Source organism: Antechinus flavipes, chromosome 3 (assembly GCF_016432865.1).
Source record: "Antechinus flavipes isolate AdamAnt ecotype Samford, QLD, Australia chromosome 3, AdamAnt_v2, whole genome shotgun sequence".
NCBI classification, from domain to species: Eukaryota; Metazoa; Chordata; class Mammalia; order Dasyuromorphia; family Dasyuridae; genus Antechinus; species Antechinus flavipes.
The window spans coordinates 480,614,606-480,637,697 of NC_067400.1; the positions used below are offsets into that span (position 1 = coordinate 480,614,606).

The window sequence follows — 23,092 nt, forward strand, 5'->3', positions numbered from 1 at the left end:
CAATTGGATTGTCCCTTCTCTTATTTATGAAGATAGTGCCAATCTTATTGTCATTTAAGACTAGCCTTTCTGGCTGCCATATCAGCTTGCAATCTATTAAAATCCTAAGTTTTTTCATCACTATTAATATTCTCATTTTGAAGATGGGGAAACTAAGGTTATTTAAAGCCAAGAAGCTTGTTCATGGTCATACAGCCAATGTTAGAGCTAAAATACAGACCAAGTGTTTTTAACCCCAACCACCAAACTCTTGTTTACTATACCACATTGATTATATATATATTAAGTGTTTGTACCATCCTCCTCCTATACCACAAGCTGCATATGGAAAAGACCTTTTAAAAGCTGTTTTTCTCCCAGTGTCTAGATAATAGGGGTTAATAAATATTTATTGCATAAATAAATGGATACTGATGAGTTATATAGAAAAAAATCAGGGACAACAGTTCTGTTCCCATTATGCAGTCAAATCTACATAACAGATTAGCATAGGGAATTGCAGCGGAGTCACATTAAGTTTAATAAGGAAAAATCAGTTACTAGACAAGTGGTACAAGTTGAGAACAACACACTTTGAAAAACTGCTTCCAAAGGGGTTCATTTTATTGCGAAAAAAAATTCCAAAAGTTTATATTACTTCAAATTACCAAAATGCTTGACAGCTTAAACTCTCTCTCCCAAACCACTGCATAGCAGCAAGTCCTAAAAGTGGTTCTTTGTAATGCTGCCTTAAAATGTTGTCAAAACCACAAATGATCTTATTGGAGCATATCAGAGGTATTAAAATAACCCAAGATGCCTTTAACCATATGCTTTACAAATAATTCTTGTGCACAAATTCTCATTGTATATAATTGCCAACTTTGTGCTTCCCCTTTTAAGACAAACTCAAAATCACCCACCCACAAATGTGGACAACTCTAGCATTTTATTTAATTTTTTTTTGTGTGTATGTATGTGAAAACACCAGAGAAATAGTTCATCTGCTAACCAGCAGTAGTTATGTTACAGACCCTCCCTCAAAGGCTTTCTTAATGCTTTGAGTAAGCTGCTTATTTTTCCCTTGCCTTATGGGAATTTTTAATGCATGAGAAACACTGGAATCTAAATTGATCTTTCTCCCTTTATGAAACATATACAGCAGAAATGTACATACATAAAGACACTTTACACACATAAAAATGAATTCACCAATTCCAAACTCATCAGTTTTTGAGAACCAACCACTAAATGAGTGGATATAAGCCTATCCCCCTCTATAAACTACATGAAAGAGATGAGACCTGAGTTTCAGATCAACACTTTGCAGAACCATCTCTCCATCAATTATGCTTAGTGCAATAAACTTCCCATTTACTCTAAATTCCCTTTTTCTGAACCCAAACAAGACCTTGTATTCCTTAAATACCATTATAAACTTCATGATTTTCACCAATCAGTATGCCTGTTTCCATGAGAAACCAGAAGCTCCTACTTGTTTAATTTCTTCTTTTATACTGTACAATTTTTTGACATGTGCTGGACCCCCAACCTTACTGTATAAATGACAGAAAAACCATCCAGCCACAGGTTTAATGTTTTTCATCAAGTTTTCTACTGTAGTTCCTGATCACATGCAGCACCCAACATCACCTTGAAGTGCCGGGTATAACTGGCAGTGGCCCTGACAAAGTGAATTTCAGACCTCCGGCTCTTTGAGTAATGGAGTTGTACCCAGTGCTTAGCAAAAGCTTGACTTTTCAGGGCATTCTGTGCTAATAATGGTGGCACTTGTCCAGAGCTGGTACATTCCCTTGAGATTAGAGAACCCTAAAAGTACCAGTGAGAGAATTCTCCTATGTCCTCCTCTCCTGCAAACAAACGGATGGAGACACATTAATTCTCCAAACCAATACACGTGGTGGTGAGGTCTATTCCCTACCCAGTCCCACCTTTTCTGGTTCTTTTTTTCTTGTTTTCTTCTTTTTTGCTGTGAAGTAGGAGGGATGAAAACCTAACCTGAGTTACAAGAACCAAAGACAGTGGAGGCTGCAGAAGGAAGCAACCAGGACTAGCTGGGAGACTCCTCCTCCCTCCACACCTAATGAGCGGGTTTCACCAAAAAACAAAACAAAACAAAAAAACCCAAACAAAAAAATAACCACCACCACAACAAAAACCACACACACATACACACACACTGGATTTACAAAATCCATTCATCCAAAGGTGGCAGAGCAAAGGGGAAGGATGGCACGGGAAGAAAAGCAAAGTATTCAAATCAGCACAGGCACAGGGCTGGCAAAGGCTAGAAAACAGCTGCAGAAAAATCTGCAGTCATCGAGACGCGTGACAGCATTAAAAATCCACATCTGGCGTCAAAAATATTCTGGCCTACACTCACAAGACAGTAAAACTCCAGATTCCACAGAAAACAATGGGAATGTGCTGAAGGCCCTTGGCAGGGTGAGTCCTGCTTTCCCTGGGTGAGGGGAAACTGAGGAAGCCACCACTAGTGCCTCCCCCCAAAGCCATCCCTCCCCTTGGAGGCAGCTCAGTGGGTAGCCTTCAGTTTGGCAGGAGATGGGTGAGGTGAGGGGAGCTTTTCGGCAGAGGCTGAGCTGCTCAGGGCAGACTGCAGGTAGACCGTCTTGTGAAAAAGTCTGTTGCTTAGGAAGACCACCAAGGAAAAGAGACGTAACTGGAAGAGGCTGAAAGACAAAAAAACCCACATCAGACTTTGTCTGAACCATGTTGGCTCTTGTTCTTGTCACATGCCCTTCCTATCTTGAGTCTGAATCTTTAATCTGTTTTTATGTCTATTCAGTGTGGCATCCCCAGGGGAGAAGCTGCACTAGATTTTCTGAAAAGCTGACTAACTCCAAAGTTTTGAGAATATAAAGGCCTATGTTCTGATTTATAGAGAGCTGGTAAGTAAGCAGGATTTTTACCTAGAAAAGTATCATTTGACTCCTCGACACAGGAAAAGTCAAAAGAAAAACCAAAAACTAAGCCCAATTGTTTAGGGTTGCTAAATCCTACCCTTACATTGAATACTTCTAGTATGATCTCTGACCCTAGTGACCAAGTACTGACTAAATACTTACTACGCTTTCCCAGGAGTCTTCGCTTCATTGGCGCTGATGATGAACAGAGGAAAAAGTATAGAGAAGAGGCAGCCACTGTAGAAAGATGAAAAAAAGTTGAGATGGCATCACATAAAACCCAACTTCAAAGTGGGGTGACATGGGAAACCAAAAGGACCCCAAAGGACATCATTCTCACATCTTCCAATTCCTGTGAGAATCTAATAAGTATACTATACAACAGGTTAGCCAGATACTACTTTCTAGAAGTGGGACAAATCTCAAATGATTCGACACGTACAGACCAAACCCCAGCTTTTATCCTCACAACCTACCCCAAATTCTTTAATTCTGCTTACCTGATGATATAAGACGACTGCATTGCTGTGAGGAAGGCCAAGGGTAGACCAAATCCAAAGTAGTAAGGCCAGTTCCTTTCAATGTTGGATAATCGCTGATGCATTTCAATTCCTGATAAAATGTAAATTTAATAATACTCCACTGAGATAATCTTAGAGACAGGCTGAGAACAGTTCTGTCATCACTAAGTACAAAGAACATTTAATAAATTTAGCTGACTTTATCAAAAGTTTTGCTCAATTACAACTATTCCAAGTTGCATGATAAATATCATCACAAGCAATAATCATTTGTTGCATGGTCTATCTGTTTAAACAAGCAATTCATACCACTATGGGCATTAGGATTTTCATTATAATGTTATTTGCTAAAAGAAATTTCTACTATAAAACCACCATTGGAGAGAATGTATCTACAAAGATGCATTTAAGAGTGTCCTGAAAAACAATCTCTAAAAACAGCCACCTGGAAGAACAAGTCATTTTGATGCTCCCAGACTAGAATTTCTTCAATATTTATCTATTTTCCTTTATTGGCTTTATCTTCTCAGATTCCTTGTAGATATTCCTTAAATTTCTGTTTACTATTCTCTTCCATTTACTCATTCTCTCTCGGCAATTTCATTTCCTCTTAAGGCTTGAACTATTAAATTTATGTAAATTACTTTCTTTATCTCTACTTTCTCTTTTAAGTTCCCAAACTTTATTTCTAACTGCCTATAGCCATTTCTTAAAACTAAATATTCACACCACTGGCACAAACATATTTCCAAAAGTGAATTTATTATTTTTTCCTTTCTCTTCTTTCTAAAAGGCAATAGAATTAGAACTCAAGAAGGAGATGAAAGATATATATAGAGATGGTAACTGACTTCCTGGGAATTGATGAGATCAGCAAGTGAGACAGTACAGAGAGAACAGAAGACCCAGGGTAGAGCTTTGGTAGGTCCACAATAGAAATATATGACAAGGATGAAGAACCAGAAAAAGAATGAAAAGAATCAGACATGTTAAAGTCAAAAGCATTTATTAAATGTTTAGTATATACTAGATACTGTCCTAATCACTAGGGATACCAAGAAAGGCAAGAGTCTCTGCCCTCAAGAAGCTTACAATTCAACAACACAGAGATAAAAAAAACCCAACAGAGAAAACAGTCACAAAAGCACAAGAGGCAGAGTATTCAAAGGAGATGGTAGTTAATGATATCAAACCTCCAAGGAGGTTAATAAGAATGTGGACCAAGAAATAGGCCATTAGGCTTGGCATTTAAGGGATGACTGGAGTTGAACTGAACCTTGAGACAAATGGGCTAACATGATAATTAGAAGACCAAACCAGGACTGAAACAGGCAGCACAGAAATACTGAACAAGATTTTTGAGCTATGCAACAAGAGGCTACTAAAAATATTACTGATTTCTCACTGAAACATATGGAGTGCTACTAATGCTCTGAGTATAGTATAGACCACTAACTAATACTAGATTTGAAAAAAGGCAAATCGGGAATGGAGGACTTTGCAGGGGAGGGGAGGTGAAATGCTCTTCTCAGGGATCTAGTCAGTCACAAATTTAAATACTCAGGTGGACTTCAAAAAATTTGATGTCTGGTAGTGAGTTCTTTTGATGCATTTTTATATGAATAATTATTTGGATTTAAATGGATAATTAAATTCCCATCTGACATATATTGGTTGCTTGTGTATTGAACATAGAAATACAAAATATAACACACTGCATTATGCCAGATATCACAGTGAAATCAATATGAATTGCTTTACTTTTTTAGTATTAGGCAAGGTCCTCAGATGAGAGGACAGGGTAGTATGGAAAGCTGCAGGGGGAAAGAGGTTTAGAAAAATCACAGTGGCAAGTGACACAAAATTGATGCAGTGAGAACCCAGATGATAATAATAGTAATAGCTACCAAAATCTAGATAGCACTTATCAAGGCACTGTTATAAGCACTTTACGAAAAGTATCTCTTGATCCTTAAAATAACTCTGGGAGGTAGACACTATTATGATCCCTATTATAATTTTACAGATGAAAAAAAGGAGGCAAACAGAGATCAAGTGACTTGCCTAGGGTCAAATAGCTAATAAACAGTCTGAGACTGGATTTGAACACAGATCTTCCTGACTCCAGATCTAGAACTCAGTCTATTGCAGTACTAGCTGTCCCAAGATTAGATAATATATAGGGGACCTGGTCCCAATACTATTTCATGCTAATTAACTATACTCTTTTCCCCTTACAAAACTAAGTTCTATAAAGGGTAGTAACCATGCTTTCTCTAAATTTGCACATCTCCAGCTCCTAGCAGTGTTTTGTTGGCATTCTTTGTGTAAGACACAGAACCTCACATCACTTCCAAATTGTAGGATCACCTCTAATCTTTGGCAACATTCTTGAATGCTCTATCATCTATAGCTCAGTTCAAATTCTGAGTTCTGGGGAAGGAGCCCATCTTTCTGGCAATGTTGAGTAAAAATGAAAAACCTGTTAACTTATTTTTAAAAAATCCTATTTAAGATATGATCTCCTCTGGAGCAGTAACCACTCACCTTTGTTGAACCAACGGTACTCAAAACAATAAAGTGAGTAGAGAAGAGACATGTGCAGGAGACTAACCAACTGGCCAATGAGATGGATTGGGAATAGACTAACAAACATGCCCTGTAGAGGAATTACAAACAATTTAAGTTATTTTCAAGATCCAATGGCAAGAAATTATCCTCTCCCCCAATTAAATGCATTTATAAAAAGAGAGCCTCTCTCATTTTATTACTAAATCAGACTTCTAGAAGAATATGATATACACCATTCTACCTAGAGTGTTGGGCAGCACTGATAAAGACCCCTTCCACTTTGCCCCCTTCCTGTTTATGTCATTAGAAAGCTATTCTCACCTGGATCAGGAAAAGAGCCTGTAGTAAGAGGTTAAAAAGCATGTCGGCAATGATCTTGCTGACACTTGGGAATGGTTGGGGTTTCCTCCCAGATACCTCGAATGCCAGGTCAGCAATATCCTGCAACACAGTAAGCAATTCACCAGAAAGATCTAGGCCATAAATCTTAATACAAGTGCTCTTAACTTTCGATCTGTTAATTTGGCTTTTTAATAAACATTTCTATTAACTATATTTCAATATAACTGGTTTACTTTTTAATCTCAGAGATTTTACTTTGTCCATTTAACCACATTATTCTGACAAAGGATCAGGCTTCACTCGACAAAGGGATCTTTAACAATCAAAAACTTAAAAAAAAAACACCTTTGTTCTAAAGCCTCAAGTCCATTGCCTCCACTAGAATTGCTATCTACGACAGGAATTCCAAGAAAATCTCTCTCCCAATTCAGGAAAGTATTCTGCAACAGGTTGCTCTAATTACCTCCAAAATAGCCAAAATGATTCCATTTAAAAGGGGCATTAAGAATTTCCCTATGGGCACAGCTAGGTTTTTCTTGGTGGTGCTACCATGCAGAGGCACATTCAAGGAAACAACAGCTATCAATAGTTCTTGTTTCTAGGCTGCTTTGAAGGATACCAAATTACCATGCTTCAGGGCCAAGTGCCATATTTCTGACCTGGACTTACCTGAAACCATATGGCATTCACCACTTTACTGAGCACAAAGAGGGGGAGCACCCACAGAGCACTAAAGATAGAGGTGAGGATAAACTCCAACCAGGACCAGACATCTCCATGAAGGGAGGGATCTCCTAAGAGAGGAAGGAAAAAAAAAAAAATCACTATAAGCTGTAGAAACAGACCCTAGAAAACCCACTAGACTCTTGTGCTTTTCACAATTTTCTCTCATGCCTCTCCCATTTCTGACTTAAGAATCAATTGATGCTAGCTGCCATGTGGACCCATGCCACTATCTTTAATTTTTTTGATTTTCAATCAAAACCAGAAAGGGTTAGGAGCTTGGCCAGCAAAGCAGTGCTTACTTAGAAGTAGGATGTGGCCCCTTTGGCTGCTAGCTTTGTAATAAACAGAGTCTCACAACATCCTGGCTCTTACCCCTCATTACTAGCATAACATCTGTATAAGTCATGACCTCCCTCCTCACCTTAGTCCAAGTGAGGAAAGATAAAATGTGTATAAAGAGAACTATTTATGTACTTACCAATAATTTGAGCTGTTACTGATTGAAGTACAGGGATAAATACTCGGTAAAACAAGAGGAGACTCAGCTAAAGAAGAAAATCAATAATGTAAATATGTAAATATGAAAAGTTTTCATTAAAAATTTAAGTTCAAATGTTCTAATCAATAGTCCTTTCTTGGAAAAATAAAAATGTTGAGAACTTCCTACTATACTGTAAGAGGACTTGCCAACTCCTCCCCCCTTCCCCCCCGCCAGCCTTGGACATGATACAAGGCACAGCTCAGGTAAACTGAGGGTAGCCTTGCAAGGGTGAACAAGATGGCATTGGGAGGAAGGGGTCCCACCCAAGAAGCTATGTGGCAGTTCCCGGGAGAGGCATGGCAGACCTGGGATGAGAGAACAATACCCATATACCTTATTAGGAAAGAAATGCTCACTTTATACTTATGTGTAGCTTCCTATAGGGAATCATATATCTATAGGCTAGAATGTGCTTATGTTAAGCTATAGGAACTAGAGGCATATACTGAGAAGATAAAAGGGCTTGCTGGCTTTGTAATAGAGTCCCACAACATCCTGAGTCTTGCCCCTCATTACTCATGATATTCGCTATTCAGTTGAGCGGGCATTGCTGGTCAGGTAAGACCCACCTCACTCAGGAGTTGGGGCCAAAAAACCCCAACACTATACAAACCTTCTTTCTTTGTCTTATCAAGATTAGCCTCTACAATTAACCATCTTTATTTGGGGCTTTTTTAGTTCATCCACCTCCCGAGGCTCTAAATAAATAGGGATGATAAAAAGGATTAGTTTACCACTTAACTATATTTCAAAACTAATGAGAATTTTGAAAAATAGAAACCTAGTGGCTCAGCTAATGGTCTGGCTGACAAGCATCTTGCTATTAGTATGAGAGAGCCAGACCCACAAATATAAATTCATACTGGAGATTAAATGCTGAAACCAGGATCTAGTGGGAACAGAAGAATATATGGTTCCTCAAAGTGAGCTGATTTCTACTTCAATACAAAAGGAGCCCAAAGAGAAAATTCAAACACTAACTACCCTTAAGAAGTCCAAATTAAATAGTCCTGTATTCATCAATTTTCAGTTGACCGTGAGGCACTTGATGATTTTTTTTGATTTGGGTTTTGATTGTCAGAAGCAGTAAGACCCTTTCCCCTCAATCCAATAGATAAACCTATTCAACAGCATAGCCCTAATGAAAAATATCAATACTCAAAAATATTTAAAAAGTATTTCTACCCTCTAAAGATACTAGAAGACCCAAGTAAGAAACAAGACATTTGGAATATTTTGGTTTGGATTCTGGTCAAAGCCAAGAGTAACAAAAATTTACTCACCCAGAATACTCCTCCATTCCAAGCACAGCACTGGAAAATTCTGCTCACTATCCTTGGCTCACTAAAAAAAAAAAAAAAAAAAAAATCCCATACACGTCTGTGAAGCAAGTAGGCTGCTCCTTATTACTAAGCAAATATCTGCTTTTCTCTTGAATTTCTATCATATTGATTTTTTTAAAGTTTTTTTTTTAATTAAATAGTTCACAACCAGAAAATTGACAAAGATAATAGAAATGAGAAGAGTTGACATAGAAGAATGGTGGAAAGATATTTATACTGGTACATTTTTAGTGGAGCTGTGAGAATTGACCCAACTATTTGAAAAGTAATTTAGACATTATACAAATAAAGTAATCAAAATGTCCAGACTTTTTTAATGACTAGAGATTCTACTATTTGGCATATACCAGAGCAAGAACACCATTGATAAGAATCAAGTTCCTATATATACCAAAAGATTACTAACAGCATTTTTTCAATAGTTGGAACTATTTGTTTGGAGAATGGCTAAATAGTGCTTTCCAAATTAAGTTATTCTAAATAACATACATGAACGTATGTAGAATGAAGTAAGCAAAGCCAAGAAAACAATATACATAATCATTACAAATACAATACAAAGAGCCACCAACTCAAGACAATCAAAAGTGGAAAAAATAGAATTACAAACAATCATGGCTCTAAAGAAAAATATGAAAAGGCATTACCTCTCACTCCTCTGCAGAAGTTAAAGACCCATGGATATCAAATACTGTAAACTTCAGATTTTTTTCAATGAAGTTATTATTTTCTATTAATATAATTAATTTCCCCCTTTTCTATTAACACACACACACACACACACACACACACACAGAGTTATTTAGAATGTCTAGGCCTAGAGGGGGGAAAGGGAATGCAGGAGTGAAATTTACATGATGCAAAAACAGTTACTTTGATTACAAGTTTGCTAAGGGCAAGGCATCAGTTTGAGGACGCCATTTATTGATTATCTGTGAAAACTTTAAAAGTAAAAATGATCTGCCATTTTGAAGATTCAATAGTCACTATCCTAGAATCTCTTAATTCTAGACCTTTGGAACTTCTGATCCACCAACTCTCAATCCCAGTTAACTCCCACCATCCAGTTCCCTTCTTCCTGCTTCTACATTGCTTGAGTGGGAAGGAAAGGAACAGACATTTCATTAAATCCCTACTGTGCCAGGCACCATTGTTAGGATTCTTACAAAGTGATAAGTTGGTTGTCTAATTTAGCATGGTATTTAACAAGTTCTCTAGCTCACTAATGTATTTAGCATTCAATGGAGTTCTACAAGATTCACAAGTCACAGCTCCCACAATCCCACTCTCGAAGGAGGAGTCAACCTTTGAGAGATTGAGAAGCCAGGTGTTCAGTTGGGGAGATTCAGAGAGCTGGAGGTTGAAGCCAGCAGAGGCAAAGGACTAGCAACAAGAGCTCTCAGAACTAAGGAAAGCTAACGGGGCTATTTTGGAAAAGACAGTAAAGGACTGGACTTTAATCCCTGGCTACATTTGAGGTGACTATTACTCTGAACTGAAACTAAGGCTGCCTCCTAAGCCACCTGTTCCCAGAGAACAATCATATTTTAGAGAAGAGAACATTACATTTTGGCGCCCGAATGTGGGACTGACAGGACCCTGACTTCAGTGAAAAAGCTCCAATCCTGATCTCAACGGAAAAGTCTCCTCGACCCAGAAATTAGGGTGAATACAAAAATAAAGAAGCAAACTTTATTAAAGAGCTAAAGTAGAATTTCAGCTGAAATGGGACAAATGTTTAGAAAACAGCTTTTTGTTTCTCTTCAAGGAAAATGTGTAGAGAGCACTGTCAAGGTTATGAAAAGCCAAGGTTTGATTATAACTTGGGAGCAGATCACTGAACTTTTAGAAACTGTACAATACATATCTCCTTGGTTCTCTATGGGAAAAGAATTGGATCTAAACGAGTAGAAATTAGTAGTAGAAGAACTTTTGTCAATTCTACAATAAAAATGGACCTCACTCAATTTCCAAAGACATACTTAATACATACAATTTAATACAATTGGCTTTAGGTACATAAGTGTTAGAATGAGGAAAAAAGAAGAAAGAGCAGGAAGGGGAGGTGCCAACTAAACTAGGTGAAAAGAATGAAGAAACAGATAAGAATTCATAGCAGGAGAAATTAGATCATTCCTCATCTCTTGAGGATCCCCCCTCAATTAACCCTTCATGGGGGGAGGGAGAAGTCGGAGGGGGATAAGCAGTAATGCAATCAGCACCTCTTATGAAGCAGCTTGTGACAAGATTAGAAAAGGCATTAATTAAGGCAAAAAATGAAGGACAGGATGTATCTGATTTTATAAATGCATACCCTATGATTCAAGAGATTGACTCTTCAGGTCAAAAAAGGAGAAGATACACTCCTTTTAATTTGGAAAAAATTAAGGATTTGAAAAAGGGTTGCACTCTTTATGGGGCTACATCCTCTTATGTTAAAATGTTACTAGATAGTTTGTCTTATGAAATCTTAACCCCAAGTAATTGGAAATCCATAGCTAGGACATGTTTAGAACCTGGACAAAACTTGTTGTGTCTTTCAGAATATCATGAATTATGTAGGATTCAAGCCAGATGCAATAGGCAAATAGGAGTTAATGTACAAATTGCTTTTGACCAACTAGCTGGTGAAGGTCAGTATGGAGAGAATTCAGAACAGATTAATTATCCCATAACAGTGTATGAGCAAATTTCTAAGGCTGCAATAAAAGCTTGGGATTCCCTCCCCATACAGAAAGATGGATGTAAAGCCTTCACAAAAATAGAGCAAAGTGCCAATGAATCTTTTGATGACTTTGTGGGATGTTTGCAAACAACTGTAACAAGAACCACTGGAGAAAGTGCATCTACAGAAATAATGACCAGACATCTGGCTAAGGAAAATGCTAATGAGATTTGCAAAAGAATTATATGGGGACTACACAAAGATGCTCCTTTAGAGGAGATCATAAAACGCTGTGCCACAGTGGGCACAAGTGCTTATTATACCCAGACTATGATGAACATGGGAAGACAGGGTCCCTCTTGGCAAGGGACTTCTAGAGAAATTCGTAGATGTTTTCAATGAGGAAAAGTTGGACATCTAAGAGCCCAATGCAGATATGGAGATAGAGTGAGAAGACAGGGTGAGAGAAAATCCAAAACCTCAGGTCCAAAATGCCACAAGGGTTTCCATTGGGCCTCAGAATGTAGACTGATACAGGGAAATGAGAGGCAGAGTCCAGCCCCAAGATAGCATACAAAAGACAGCTAGAGCATGACGACAGCTGAGTTTATACCCAAAGAGTCTTTAGAAGGTCAGGACTCTGATTTGATCAATCAGCCTAAAAGTAATCACATGGCAGAAAGGGATTACAGTTGGGGAGAATACAGGCCTTTTAAACCAATAGAGCAGTATCCAGTGCAAATGCTTCAATATAATTGCCAGATAATGAGGAGAAATCCTAAAAGTGGTAAATAAAAGGGAATTAGGTTAACTGCTTGAGAGAAAGGGTTTGCTTGTATTTCTACAGAGAAGGAAACAGATGGGTGGCAACAAGCACCTGGAGAGAGACATAAAAGGAGAAAAACTTCAAAACAAAGAAGATCTAAGAAACATCTGATACTAAAAGAGCATGGCTGATAATGAGACTGTTAAAAGAACTTTAAAAACTGCAGCAATCACTAGATTCCTTGAGATGAAAAATTGCTGACAAAGACTGTTTCAGGACTTGAAAACCAGCAGGAATCATTGGATTCCTGGCACATGAACAAATGGACAATAGATTCCTTTTGGACTATTTTTAGGACTTATGGACATGTATAAATTCTCATTTTGATTCATGTTTTTTGTTACATCACTTCTAACCTGTGTTATGTTACTATGTGCTTATGTAATTTATGTAATTATGTGTAATATCTCCCATATTGATGGATTTATATATACTTGTTTCAAGTGAGCCCCTTCAGAAACCCACTAATCTGATTTGATGTCCCATTTCCTTTGGTGTTTTCAACCCTTTTTTGAGCAGTCAGGGAAGGTGTGATTACCTTTTTTAGGGTTCTCACCTCCTTGAGAAGTCAGGGAGGTCATGACCACCTATGTTCTAAATCAAAAGAAAGCGGGAGATGTTAAGATTCTTACAAAGTGATAAGTTGGTTGTCTATAATTTAGTATGGTACTTAACAAGTTCTCTAGCTCACTAATGTATTTAGCATTCATTGGAGTTCTACAAGAGTCACAAGTCCAGGAGATTCACAAGTCACAGCTCCCACAATCCCACTCTCAGAGGAGTCAAGCTTTTGAGTTCACACCTCTAAAAGAGCATATAAAAGGACAAGCACTAGAGACTTTTGAGATTGAGAAGCCAGGTGTTCAGTTGGGGAGATTCAGAGAGAGCTGGAGGCTGAAGCCAGCAGAGGCAAAGGACTAGCAACAAGAGCTCTCAGAACTAGGGAAAGCTAACTGGGCTATTTTGGAAGAGACAATAAAGGAATGGACTTTAATCCCTGGCTGCATTGGAGGTGATTATTACTCTGAACTGAAACTAAGGCTGAAAATGTTTGTAGCAGCCCTGTTTGTAGTGGCTAGAAACTGGAAAATGAATGGATGCCCATCAATTGGAGAATGGCTGGGTAAATTGTGGTATATGAATGTTATGGAATATTATTGTTCTGTAAGAAATGACCAGCAGGATGAATACAGAGAGGCTTGGAGAGACCTACATGTACTGATGCTAAGTGAGATGAGCAGAACCAGGAGATCATTATACACTTCGACAATGATATTGTATGAGGATGTATTCTGATGGAAGTGGATTTCTATGACAAAGAGACTTAACTGAGTTTCAATGGATAAATGATGGACAGAAACAGCTACACCCAAAGAAGGAACACTGGGAAATGAATGTGAACTATTTGCATTTTTGATTTTCTCCCCGAGTTATTTTTACCTTCTGAATCCAATTCTCCCTGTGCAGAACTGTTCGGTTCTGCAAATATGTATTGTATCTAGGATATACTGCAACATATTTAACATATATAGGACTGCTTGCCATCTTGGGGGGGGGGAGGAAGGAGGGAGGGGAAAAAACGAAACATAAGCGACTGCAAGGGATAATGTAAAAAAATTATCCTGGCATGGATTCTGTCAATATAAAGTTATTATTAAATAAAATAAAATTTAAAAAAAAAATTAAAAAAAAAAAAGATATAAAATAGCTGGGTGACCTTGAGCACGTCACTTAACCTCTAATTGTCTCAGTTTTCTTGATTGTAAAATAGAGATAGTAATAGCATAAAATTATGTATATATAATATATAGTTATATATAGCATTTATATCCTATGTTATATTATATATTTATATACAATATATGTACGTATAATATAAAATAACAGCTATAAATAATAAAAACTATGCCCCAGGAAAAAAAAAAAAAAAGAAAAGAAACTAAGGCTGCCTCCAGAAGCCCCTAAGAAACCTGCTCCCAGAGAATGATCATATTTCAGAGAACATTACACCCAGTATTAAACACTTTACAAGCATCTCTTCTGATCTCATAACAACCTTTTGCTCATTTTTTTTTACAGTTGAGGAAACTGAGGCAGACAAAAATTAAGCGACTTGTCCATGTCCCGAGGAACTTCCACCCTGGCCTAGCCTGGCTTGCCCAAACCAGCCCTGCCCCACCCATGCCCCCAAAGTGGGAAGCATCTTTCCTGGAACACTATTTCAGGAGAGCTACACCAGCATGCTTTAGGTCATGGCCTCTTCCACCAGACTTCTTGCCCCACTGTGAATTTGTCAGCCCTTTCTTTTCCCTGAAACCTTGAACAATGATCAAAAGCAGTTCTGCCTATCAACTACCCCATCTACCATTCTATTAACTTTCAATACCAAAATATCATCCTAAGTCATCATTATGGGTTACTTTCCTCACAGGATTGCAAGTTCCTTGCCAAATTGTGGGACTACAAATACAAAAGCACAGTGCCTGCCACACTGTAATCCTTTAACAAAATCATTCATTTCTTTATGTTTAAGGAATATCATCTCAGTTTGACTATCACTCCTACTTTTAGCAATTCTAGTCAACTTCTCTATCAACTCTCTACCTCATCCCTATCAGATAATCCAGACCTTTTCAAAGCTCTTGAACTTCCCCATATATCAACCTTTACCCATTCCTATACCTTGTAATATATAATTAAGACCACAGCCAGACATCAGAAGCCATTCATTCCAACTCCAACACTGTACATACAGAAAACAAAAATTCTGATCAATGTTTCCCAAGACATGTAATTAATAAAGGTTATATGTGAGATTTGGATCCAGGTCTTCTGGATTCTAATATTCTAACCACTGTCATGCTGCTTTCATAAGACCAGAGCTCCCTTGAATGTCCTGCTTACATGTATGTAATGTGTGTATGTGTGTGTGTGTATGATTATACATACATACACACCACTTACTTTCTTTCTATCTCAAAGGAACAAATATCTCAATTTACTAATAAGGCTCAATCTTCTAATCCCACATCCTCTAGATCAAGAGTCCTCAAACTACGGCCCATGGGCCAGATGCGGCAGCTGAGGACATTTATCCCCCTCACCCAGGGCTATGAAGTTTCTTTATTTAAAGGCCCACAAAACAAAGTTATGTTTTTACTATAGTCTGGCCCTCCAACAGTCTGAGGGACAGTGAACTGGCCCCCTATTTTAAAAGTATGAGGACCCCTGCTCTAGATCCTCTGGGAATTTGTTCCAGCAATCACCCTCTTTTGTAAATAGATGCCTTTCTCCATCTTCATGGCTCCTTCCCATCTATCTACACACTCATGAAATGATTGCTCATTGATTAGGAAAAGTACCAAATAAACTGGTAAATGAGTAGAAGAGCATTGTGTAATAACAGATGACCAAAAAGGAATTCAGAGAAATGTAGGAAGTCAGACAAACTGATACAAAGTAAAAAGAATCAGTCTACTACACAGTAACTACAATAAAAGATGAAAACATTAAAATGAAATAATAATCAGTTTTGATCCCAAAGAAAAGATAATGAAACAGGCTCTCCTCCTTCTTGTTAAAGAAGGGAATGTATGGTAAAGTATTGCACCTACTTTCAGACCAATCAGTTATTCTTGGTGAACTCCTTTTTTCTTTATAAAGAAGTTTCAGCACAAGCAATTGGCAGGATGTATATAGCCAGAAACAACTATGATATAAAAATCAGTCATCAATAAAAGTTTAAAAATAAAAACTTGCTGAGGACTTAACCAATTCTGGAAAAGAAAAAAGGGTACTCTGTCCTTTTTATTACATCTAGTAACTGTCCTTTTGTTTTCTTCCATTCATAGAGAACCTCTGAAAAAGTAATCCATGTTGAAAACTATATGTAATTGAGGGATACTATTAGGTTTTAAAAAAGAAAAAAAATAATCCATATATTTCTTCCTCTTTCTCAGCACCTACATCTTCATTAACTTCTTATAATATGGTTTTCATCCCCAATACTTTATAGAAACTTTCCAAAAATAGTCAAATCCAAGGGCATTTTCAGTCTCATCTCTCTGGAGGATCTGATGCTCCTGGCCTATTACTTTTGAGTGATGTCTTGCCCCTTGGCTTCATACTCTCCTGATGCCCCCAATTGTCACTTTTCCTAACAACCTGATCTATATAGCCCCAAATCTGTAGTATTATCTTTAAACTTTCTCCTTTCCAATTTCCAGACTCTCAGTTTTTAATATCTCTTTCCAACCTCATACACCTTGATGTTCAATCTGTTCTTGCTGACTGGTGTGTTTTTCCTTTCACATATTAAATTCCTATTACTCTTTAAAGCTTCAACTCCAAAGCCACCTCCTCCAAAAAGCCTTCTCAGCTTCAGTTATTAATAATCTTTCCCCCTTGACCATCACCCTGCACTTAATAATTACAATGAGGTTTAAGGTTTAGAATGAGGTTTGGAAGAAATGCTAAATTTCAAGTCTCAAGATCTGGGTTCAAATGCCCACTGAAATGTTTTAGTTATGTGACTGTGGTCAAGTTATTTTAACTTAAGACTTAATTATGGTGTTCTTATTTTATTAACTACAACTTTTACAAACTTACGACAGAAATCATATTTTATTCAAACACTACAGCTTGTCCTACAAGCAAGAGACAATTTATTGAATTTGAGGATTTGCTATTCTCTCCAAGGTGGTGGTTTTCTAAAGAGTCTATAAAACTGATATATTTATACTCATTAAGGTTTTTCAATCAGGGGAAGGAAAAAATTGAAACAATTTATCTCAAAGAATATTGCAGAAGTCTCAAAAACATTCAAATCAAAGTTAAATTTAACTCATTTTGTCTTAAGAATTAAATAGTAAACTGTATTTTATTAGGGAAGTAGAAAAATAAATTAGACTCTCAATAGTAGGTTATTGCAACTCCAAAAAATGGAGAATCACTGATAGGATCCTCAGTCAATCCTCCTCAAATATTCACATAGCTCCACTAGGAATTACCAAGTGAACTCCAAAAACTAATCTCACTATAATGATTTGCTCTCCTCACCTCTCCTGCTTCCGCTCCTCACTTTGGGCTCTTCTCTGTGCTAAAACACTGCTTGCCCTTCTTCGACGCTGCTCTTCTCTTTTCTGTTGGATCCGGGCATCCAATTTGGAGATGGTGCAGATGCCCCAGATGGAGTCCTTGATTCCCTATAAGCAAAAGTGTTATGGTCTTTTATTTTTTTAAACCAAGGAATATACTGATACAACAAGAAAGGCAAGAAAAGCTGGGGTCAACTAATTAAAAAAAAAAAAAAACCTGGGAGCAATTCTACTCACTTTTCTGATGGGCCAATCCATAAGAAAAAAATAAACTTAAAAGGTAACACAGAAGGAAAGCTATATGGATAAGGGTCAATTTATAGCCAGAATCTGCTTAATTTCAATATTTTCTCTCCTTTTGGCTCTTTCAAGGGCACTAGCTCCACATGGATGGAACTGGGTGACTATAAATGGGAAATAGTACAAAGATAGTTGGCCATTTTTTCTCAGACTTCTCTGTTCTTGTCATGGTGGGGATCTAGGGCCATTTACCAATCTTATCCAAAAGATCTTGGCCCAAAGAGATTAAAGAGATCCTAATTGAGTGGATTACTGCAGCCTCTGTGAGCTTTGTTCTTTTTATCTAAGCAATAGAATGGATTAAGTAGCAATATGGAGGCAGTATGATGGAATTTAAAGAAGTAACTGGGAATCAGGAGGCTTGGATTCCAGTCACATTCCTATTTAGCTATATGACCAAGAAACAGGCTTCATTTCTCTGGACCCCATGTTTCATGCTTATGAAAAAGAGTGGAAACAATTGAGTTCTGAGAAATCTTACAAACTCTAATTAAAAAAAACAACCAAACAAAAAACACCACCAACATGTGTAAGGTTTGGAGACTTTAAAGTCAACTCCTTCAGGAAAATGACCAGGAAATAAGAGGAAGGATAGCTTTACTTACCCTGACAAGATCATGGAGAAATGTTTTGACACTATCAGCCATCTCTACTTCTGCATCACTTCCACCACCCAAACTATCAACTACAAGGAGAAGGGAAGAGAAGGACCCCAAAATCTCTCATCATGAAGAGCCTGAAAACACAGAGCCTAGTGGAAAAAGAAAAATATTATATTGTAAAATGCATAACTAAATGGCTAGCTAAGGGAATGGAGAAAGGCATCAATATCAATCTTACAAGGAAACGAAACACACTTTGTTATGCTCTGGGCCATAAGTCAACTTTCAAACTGAAATCAATAGATTTCTCAATCTTACCTTGTTGCTATTATTTAGTTATTTCAGTCATGCTTTTTATGATCCTATTTGGGGTTTTCTTGGCAAAATTACTAGAGTGGTTTGCCATTTCCTTCTTCAGTTCATTTTACAGATGAGGATATGGGGTAAACAGGGTTAAGTAACTTGCCAGGGCCAAATCTGAGGCCAGATTTGAACTCTGGTCTTCCCGACTCCAGATCAAGCAGTCTATCCACTTACCTGCCCCTAATCTAATCTGTAAATACCTAAAGCCATACAGATCCCTCACATTACTACCTTGAATTTTAAAGCACTTTCTTTTCGAAGACCTCAAAGCATTTGTTTCTAATTTTTATTTGTTTTTCTGTCAAGCAGAAAAAAGAAGTTATTTAACCCTATTTTATATATGGATAAAAACAAAACCCAGAGCAGTTTAAGTCACATAGTAAGTGGCAGAGTTGATGGCAAATTGAAATAGATTACACACATGCCTTTTGAATTTATTACTGTACTACTCCAAGGATTATTGATATATGACTGAACAACAGTTCTGATTTTATTTTTTCTAATTTGTTCTTCATCAATAATATTACTCTCTGGCTAATGCTGTAAGGAGGTATGACTGCCCAATTGCCATCCAAAGCAATCGTCCTACTATTCAAGCCTGCCCATCATGGACTCCAAAAGTAGGCATTCAGTTAACATTTGATATATAGAGCAAGATCGCTATGAAATGATAAATTTAACCAAATGTGAAAAAACTATTATTGGGTAGTATGTTTAAAATACAGACAAAGCTGAATTTTAATTCATGTTTGAACACATTCGCCTATGCAAAAAACTAATAGCTTTCTTTCCTAAGAAGGCTGTGTTTGTGTTTCTAAGTTCTACTGAGGCAAGACAATAACGTGAACTATGTGTCTAGCTGCTAAGAGCTAAAATCTTGATGGAACACGGATCTCTCTTTTCTTCCTTTATCATACATTAGTTCTCTCTACAACCACTTTACTCCAGTTGATGAAATTCTGAATGAGGGGTAGAGGAAACAGATTACCTTTCTGTCTTGGTTTACCCATCTATGACATGGGAAAGGCAGCTGCTTCTCTCTTTCCTTATAATCATGGAATAGCCAGTATTAGTGATTGCCCTGAGGACTTAGGGGAGTACAGTCACAAATCAATAATACGTGAGGGTGGTACAGTAATATATTATTCAAAAAGGGGGAGGAATCTATTTCAACCTTCCATTACATCCCAGCCTTTCCTCACTTAAATCCAATTCACTTGCTTATCATGGCAACATATCCCTGAGGTCATGGTCTTCATTGAGAATGAAAGACAATCACCACTGCCTCTTAATCACTGATTAAGCACCACCTTAAACAAATTTAGATCTGTTTAAAAACCTTAATTTAAAAAGGCCAAGGTCTTCCACTGCACCCAGGGCTATCTATAATCTGGTCATTGGACCCAGATGGCTCCAGAAGATAAAGTGAGGCAGGTGAGCTTGCCAACCCTTCCCTCATTTTAATCCAATTTATTATTTGTTATGGTATCACCTCTCTAATGTCCTGGTCTTCTATGAGAATGATGAACAAAACCACATAAGGTGGTTCCTTTGTGATTTAAACTCATGTATACTCTGAGATATATTCCTGTCAAAAATACAGCTCTTCAATAAACCACAGAGCAGTAAGCACACAAAAAGCTGGTCATACAAATGATGTCATCTACCTTCTGGGGCCATCTACATTTGAATTTTCACTGTGATTTGATTATGTAGATTATATCCAAATTTAATCAGTATGCTAGAATGGATGTAATTTTCTGCAGAGGACTAACAAAAGTTCTGATTCGAATAATATAAATACATATTAATTTGAATTTGGAGATGGGGAAAAGGACACCTATCAAAGAGTAGAAAAGTCAGATTACTTAGCTAAAAATATCCTTCACATTCAACTCCCAAATTCCTTGCCAACCAAAAATCCTTAGTATAAAACATGTGACTGATTTTTTTATGGCTTATTATGGAAGAAAACACCTCGTGTTTCACAGCTCAAGAATAGGAATAGATCTGTACTTGGTAACCTTTAACCATCTCACCAAACTGCAACTGAGTTTGACCCAGCTGGATGGATGCCACTCGGAACTGGAAGAGCAGGGGAACAAAGCCTGAGGAGGAAAATTTGCACAACCAAGCAAATGCCTGCTCCTCGTGTCAACATGCAAAGAAAATCTATTTGTCCACATATACACTCACATACATATGCATACATATTTTCGGATAGGTAAATTAATTTAAGAAAATCAGTAGATCTAGCAACAATCATTCTGTTCACTATAGATTGTTCGACTTTTTATGGCTATTCTAGTCACAGTGGCAGTCATATCTTTTATAGTCTCATACTTCCCTTTTCCTGGTTAGCCCATTTTCAGTGCCGAAGATTTTGGATACTGCTCCTCCTCATGTAATCATCCTTCCAACACCAATACCCATCCTCTTCCACAAAGTATTAAGATTAGGGCATTTTTCACCAAGATAATGCACTCAGAAATGATAGGTATGGAGTCAGGAAACTTGAACCTTCGCCTCTAGCAATAGTTAGGTGACCACAGATTTAATCTCAAAGCCTGGTTTGTCACAATCCTAAAATGGGAAATGATCACACCTACAAAGCATAGAAGTTATAAGTGCTTGATCTCACATCTGCATCACTAGGATAGGGAGGTTATTGACAGGCCTCTAAAATACACGATGGGGACTGCCTGAGTAGCTTCATGGTCTAAAGATGGATGCCATTTTCTTTCACTTTTACAACCTTTTAAAAAGACTTCAGTTTTCCCTTCCACATAACAATGTTTTGTAGAGAATGCCTCTCAGATACATCAAAATACCGTCTGGTGGAGACATCAGGGAAAGCAATTTATTCATCCAGATTTAAATTAAGCTTCTTGAAAATTATGTTAGATTAGAGTTCGAGGGGCCTATAGAGGTCAGTAAGGAACTTCCTTTTAAATAAGAAAAAAGGAAAGGCCGGAGAAGTTAAGAGACTTATTCAAGGTCACTCATCTGGTTAGTATGGAAGACAAGACTGGGGCCCTTTTCTGGGTTCAGTTCTCTTCTCACTAAACTTCCAAAGTCAACAATCCCCATAACGCCACCCCACCCCGCCTTTTTTTTTTTTTTTTAACCGATCTCCATAGCCTTGGCAAGAAAATAAACCTAAATTTAAAGCTCCAAATCGGGACTGCCAGATGGATTGCCACAGGGCTGGCCATCCCCAGACGCTCCATGAGGTCGGCAAGTCCTTCTCTGGGAATCACCTGGCTACTGAACGCAAGACTCCCCTTCCCCTAAATCTCTTGTCCCCTCACTGAGGCCTCCCCACCTCCCGGGGCTGCCCAGAGGAGGGAGGCCTGTGCCCTCTAAGTGCACTTCAGCAAATCAACAGGAGCCCGATTGTGCCCCCACGCGCGCACGCACACACACAGGCGCATACACACTCGAGTGCACATACACATCACACGCACCCATATACACGCCACACACGCGCGCGCGCTCACGCGGCTACCAGCTGCCCAGGGTGTGCAAGCCGGGCCCCCTCACTAAGCCCGAGCCGGAGCCCGCCCCGCTGCCCTTCGCCGCCCCGACAGGTCCTCGCGCACGCCTGGCTCATCCTTCCACTCAGACCCCACAGCTAACCTGCTCGCGGCCCCGCTCGGCTCCCTTGGCCCCGGCCGCCGCCACCGCCGCCGCCGCCCGCCGCTTTACAGCCGGCGCCGCTCCCCAGGCCGGGGCCCGCACCTCCCGCACTGGGCATGCCCGGGCTGCACGGGGCAGGCTGGGAAGCGAGTGGGACCGGCACTGCGCCGAGTGGCTGCAGGAGGAGGAGGAAGGGGAGGAGGAAGGGGAGGAAGAAAGCCGGAGGCAAGGAGAGCAAGGAGGCGTCTGCCCAGCCTCAGCCTGGGAAATGTAGTTCCTTGCCCCGGCGGCGGCAGCTCGGCCCACGTGTGTCCCCACCCCTTCCAAGCATCCCCTACACCAAGCTTTCTAGTTAGGCACTCCTCTTTCTTACTCCGCTGCCATTCTATTAAATCAATTCGTAAATTTGTGGTTAATCGCCTACTATTTACCAGGAACTGTCTTAAGCCCTCCTTAACCGCCTGACCCTCAGTGTCCTCAAATGTCAGCGGACTAGACCCTCCAAGACCCTTTGCAGCGGGAAATGAGAGGATTTTGTGACTTCCTCCTAGCGCTTTCCCTTCACTCCGTTAATTTGGAGACTCCCATTCCTCTAAATCAGAGGGTCAGGAAAGGGTATCAGTGATAAATAAA

At 38.7% G+C, this 23,092-nt stretch overlaps 1 protein-coding gene across 1 annotated transcript; it reads right to left on the reverse strand.

Moving 5' to 3' along the window:
- Positions 1-496: 496 nt before the first annotated feature.
- Positions 497-22,573, reverse strand: EI24 (EI24 autophagy associated transmembrane protein). Its single transcript, XM_051986755.1, has 11 exons — positions 22,460-22,573; positions 18,461-18,606; positions 17,518-17,663; positions 8,909-8,969; positions 7,563-7,629; positions 7,028-7,152; positions 6,338-6,457; positions 5,993-6,104; positions 3,425-3,536; positions 3,087-3,161; positions 497-2,690 (listed from the first exon to the last, which is right to left on the reverse strand). Exons 2-11 carry the CDS (start codon positions 18,500-18,502, stop codon positions 2,534-2,536), a joined length of 1,017 nt encoding a protein of 338 aa, XP_051842715.1. The 5' UTR covers positions 18,503-18,606; positions 22,460-22,573; the 3' UTR covers positions 497-2,533.
- Positions 22,574-23,092: the final 519 nt, after the last annotated feature.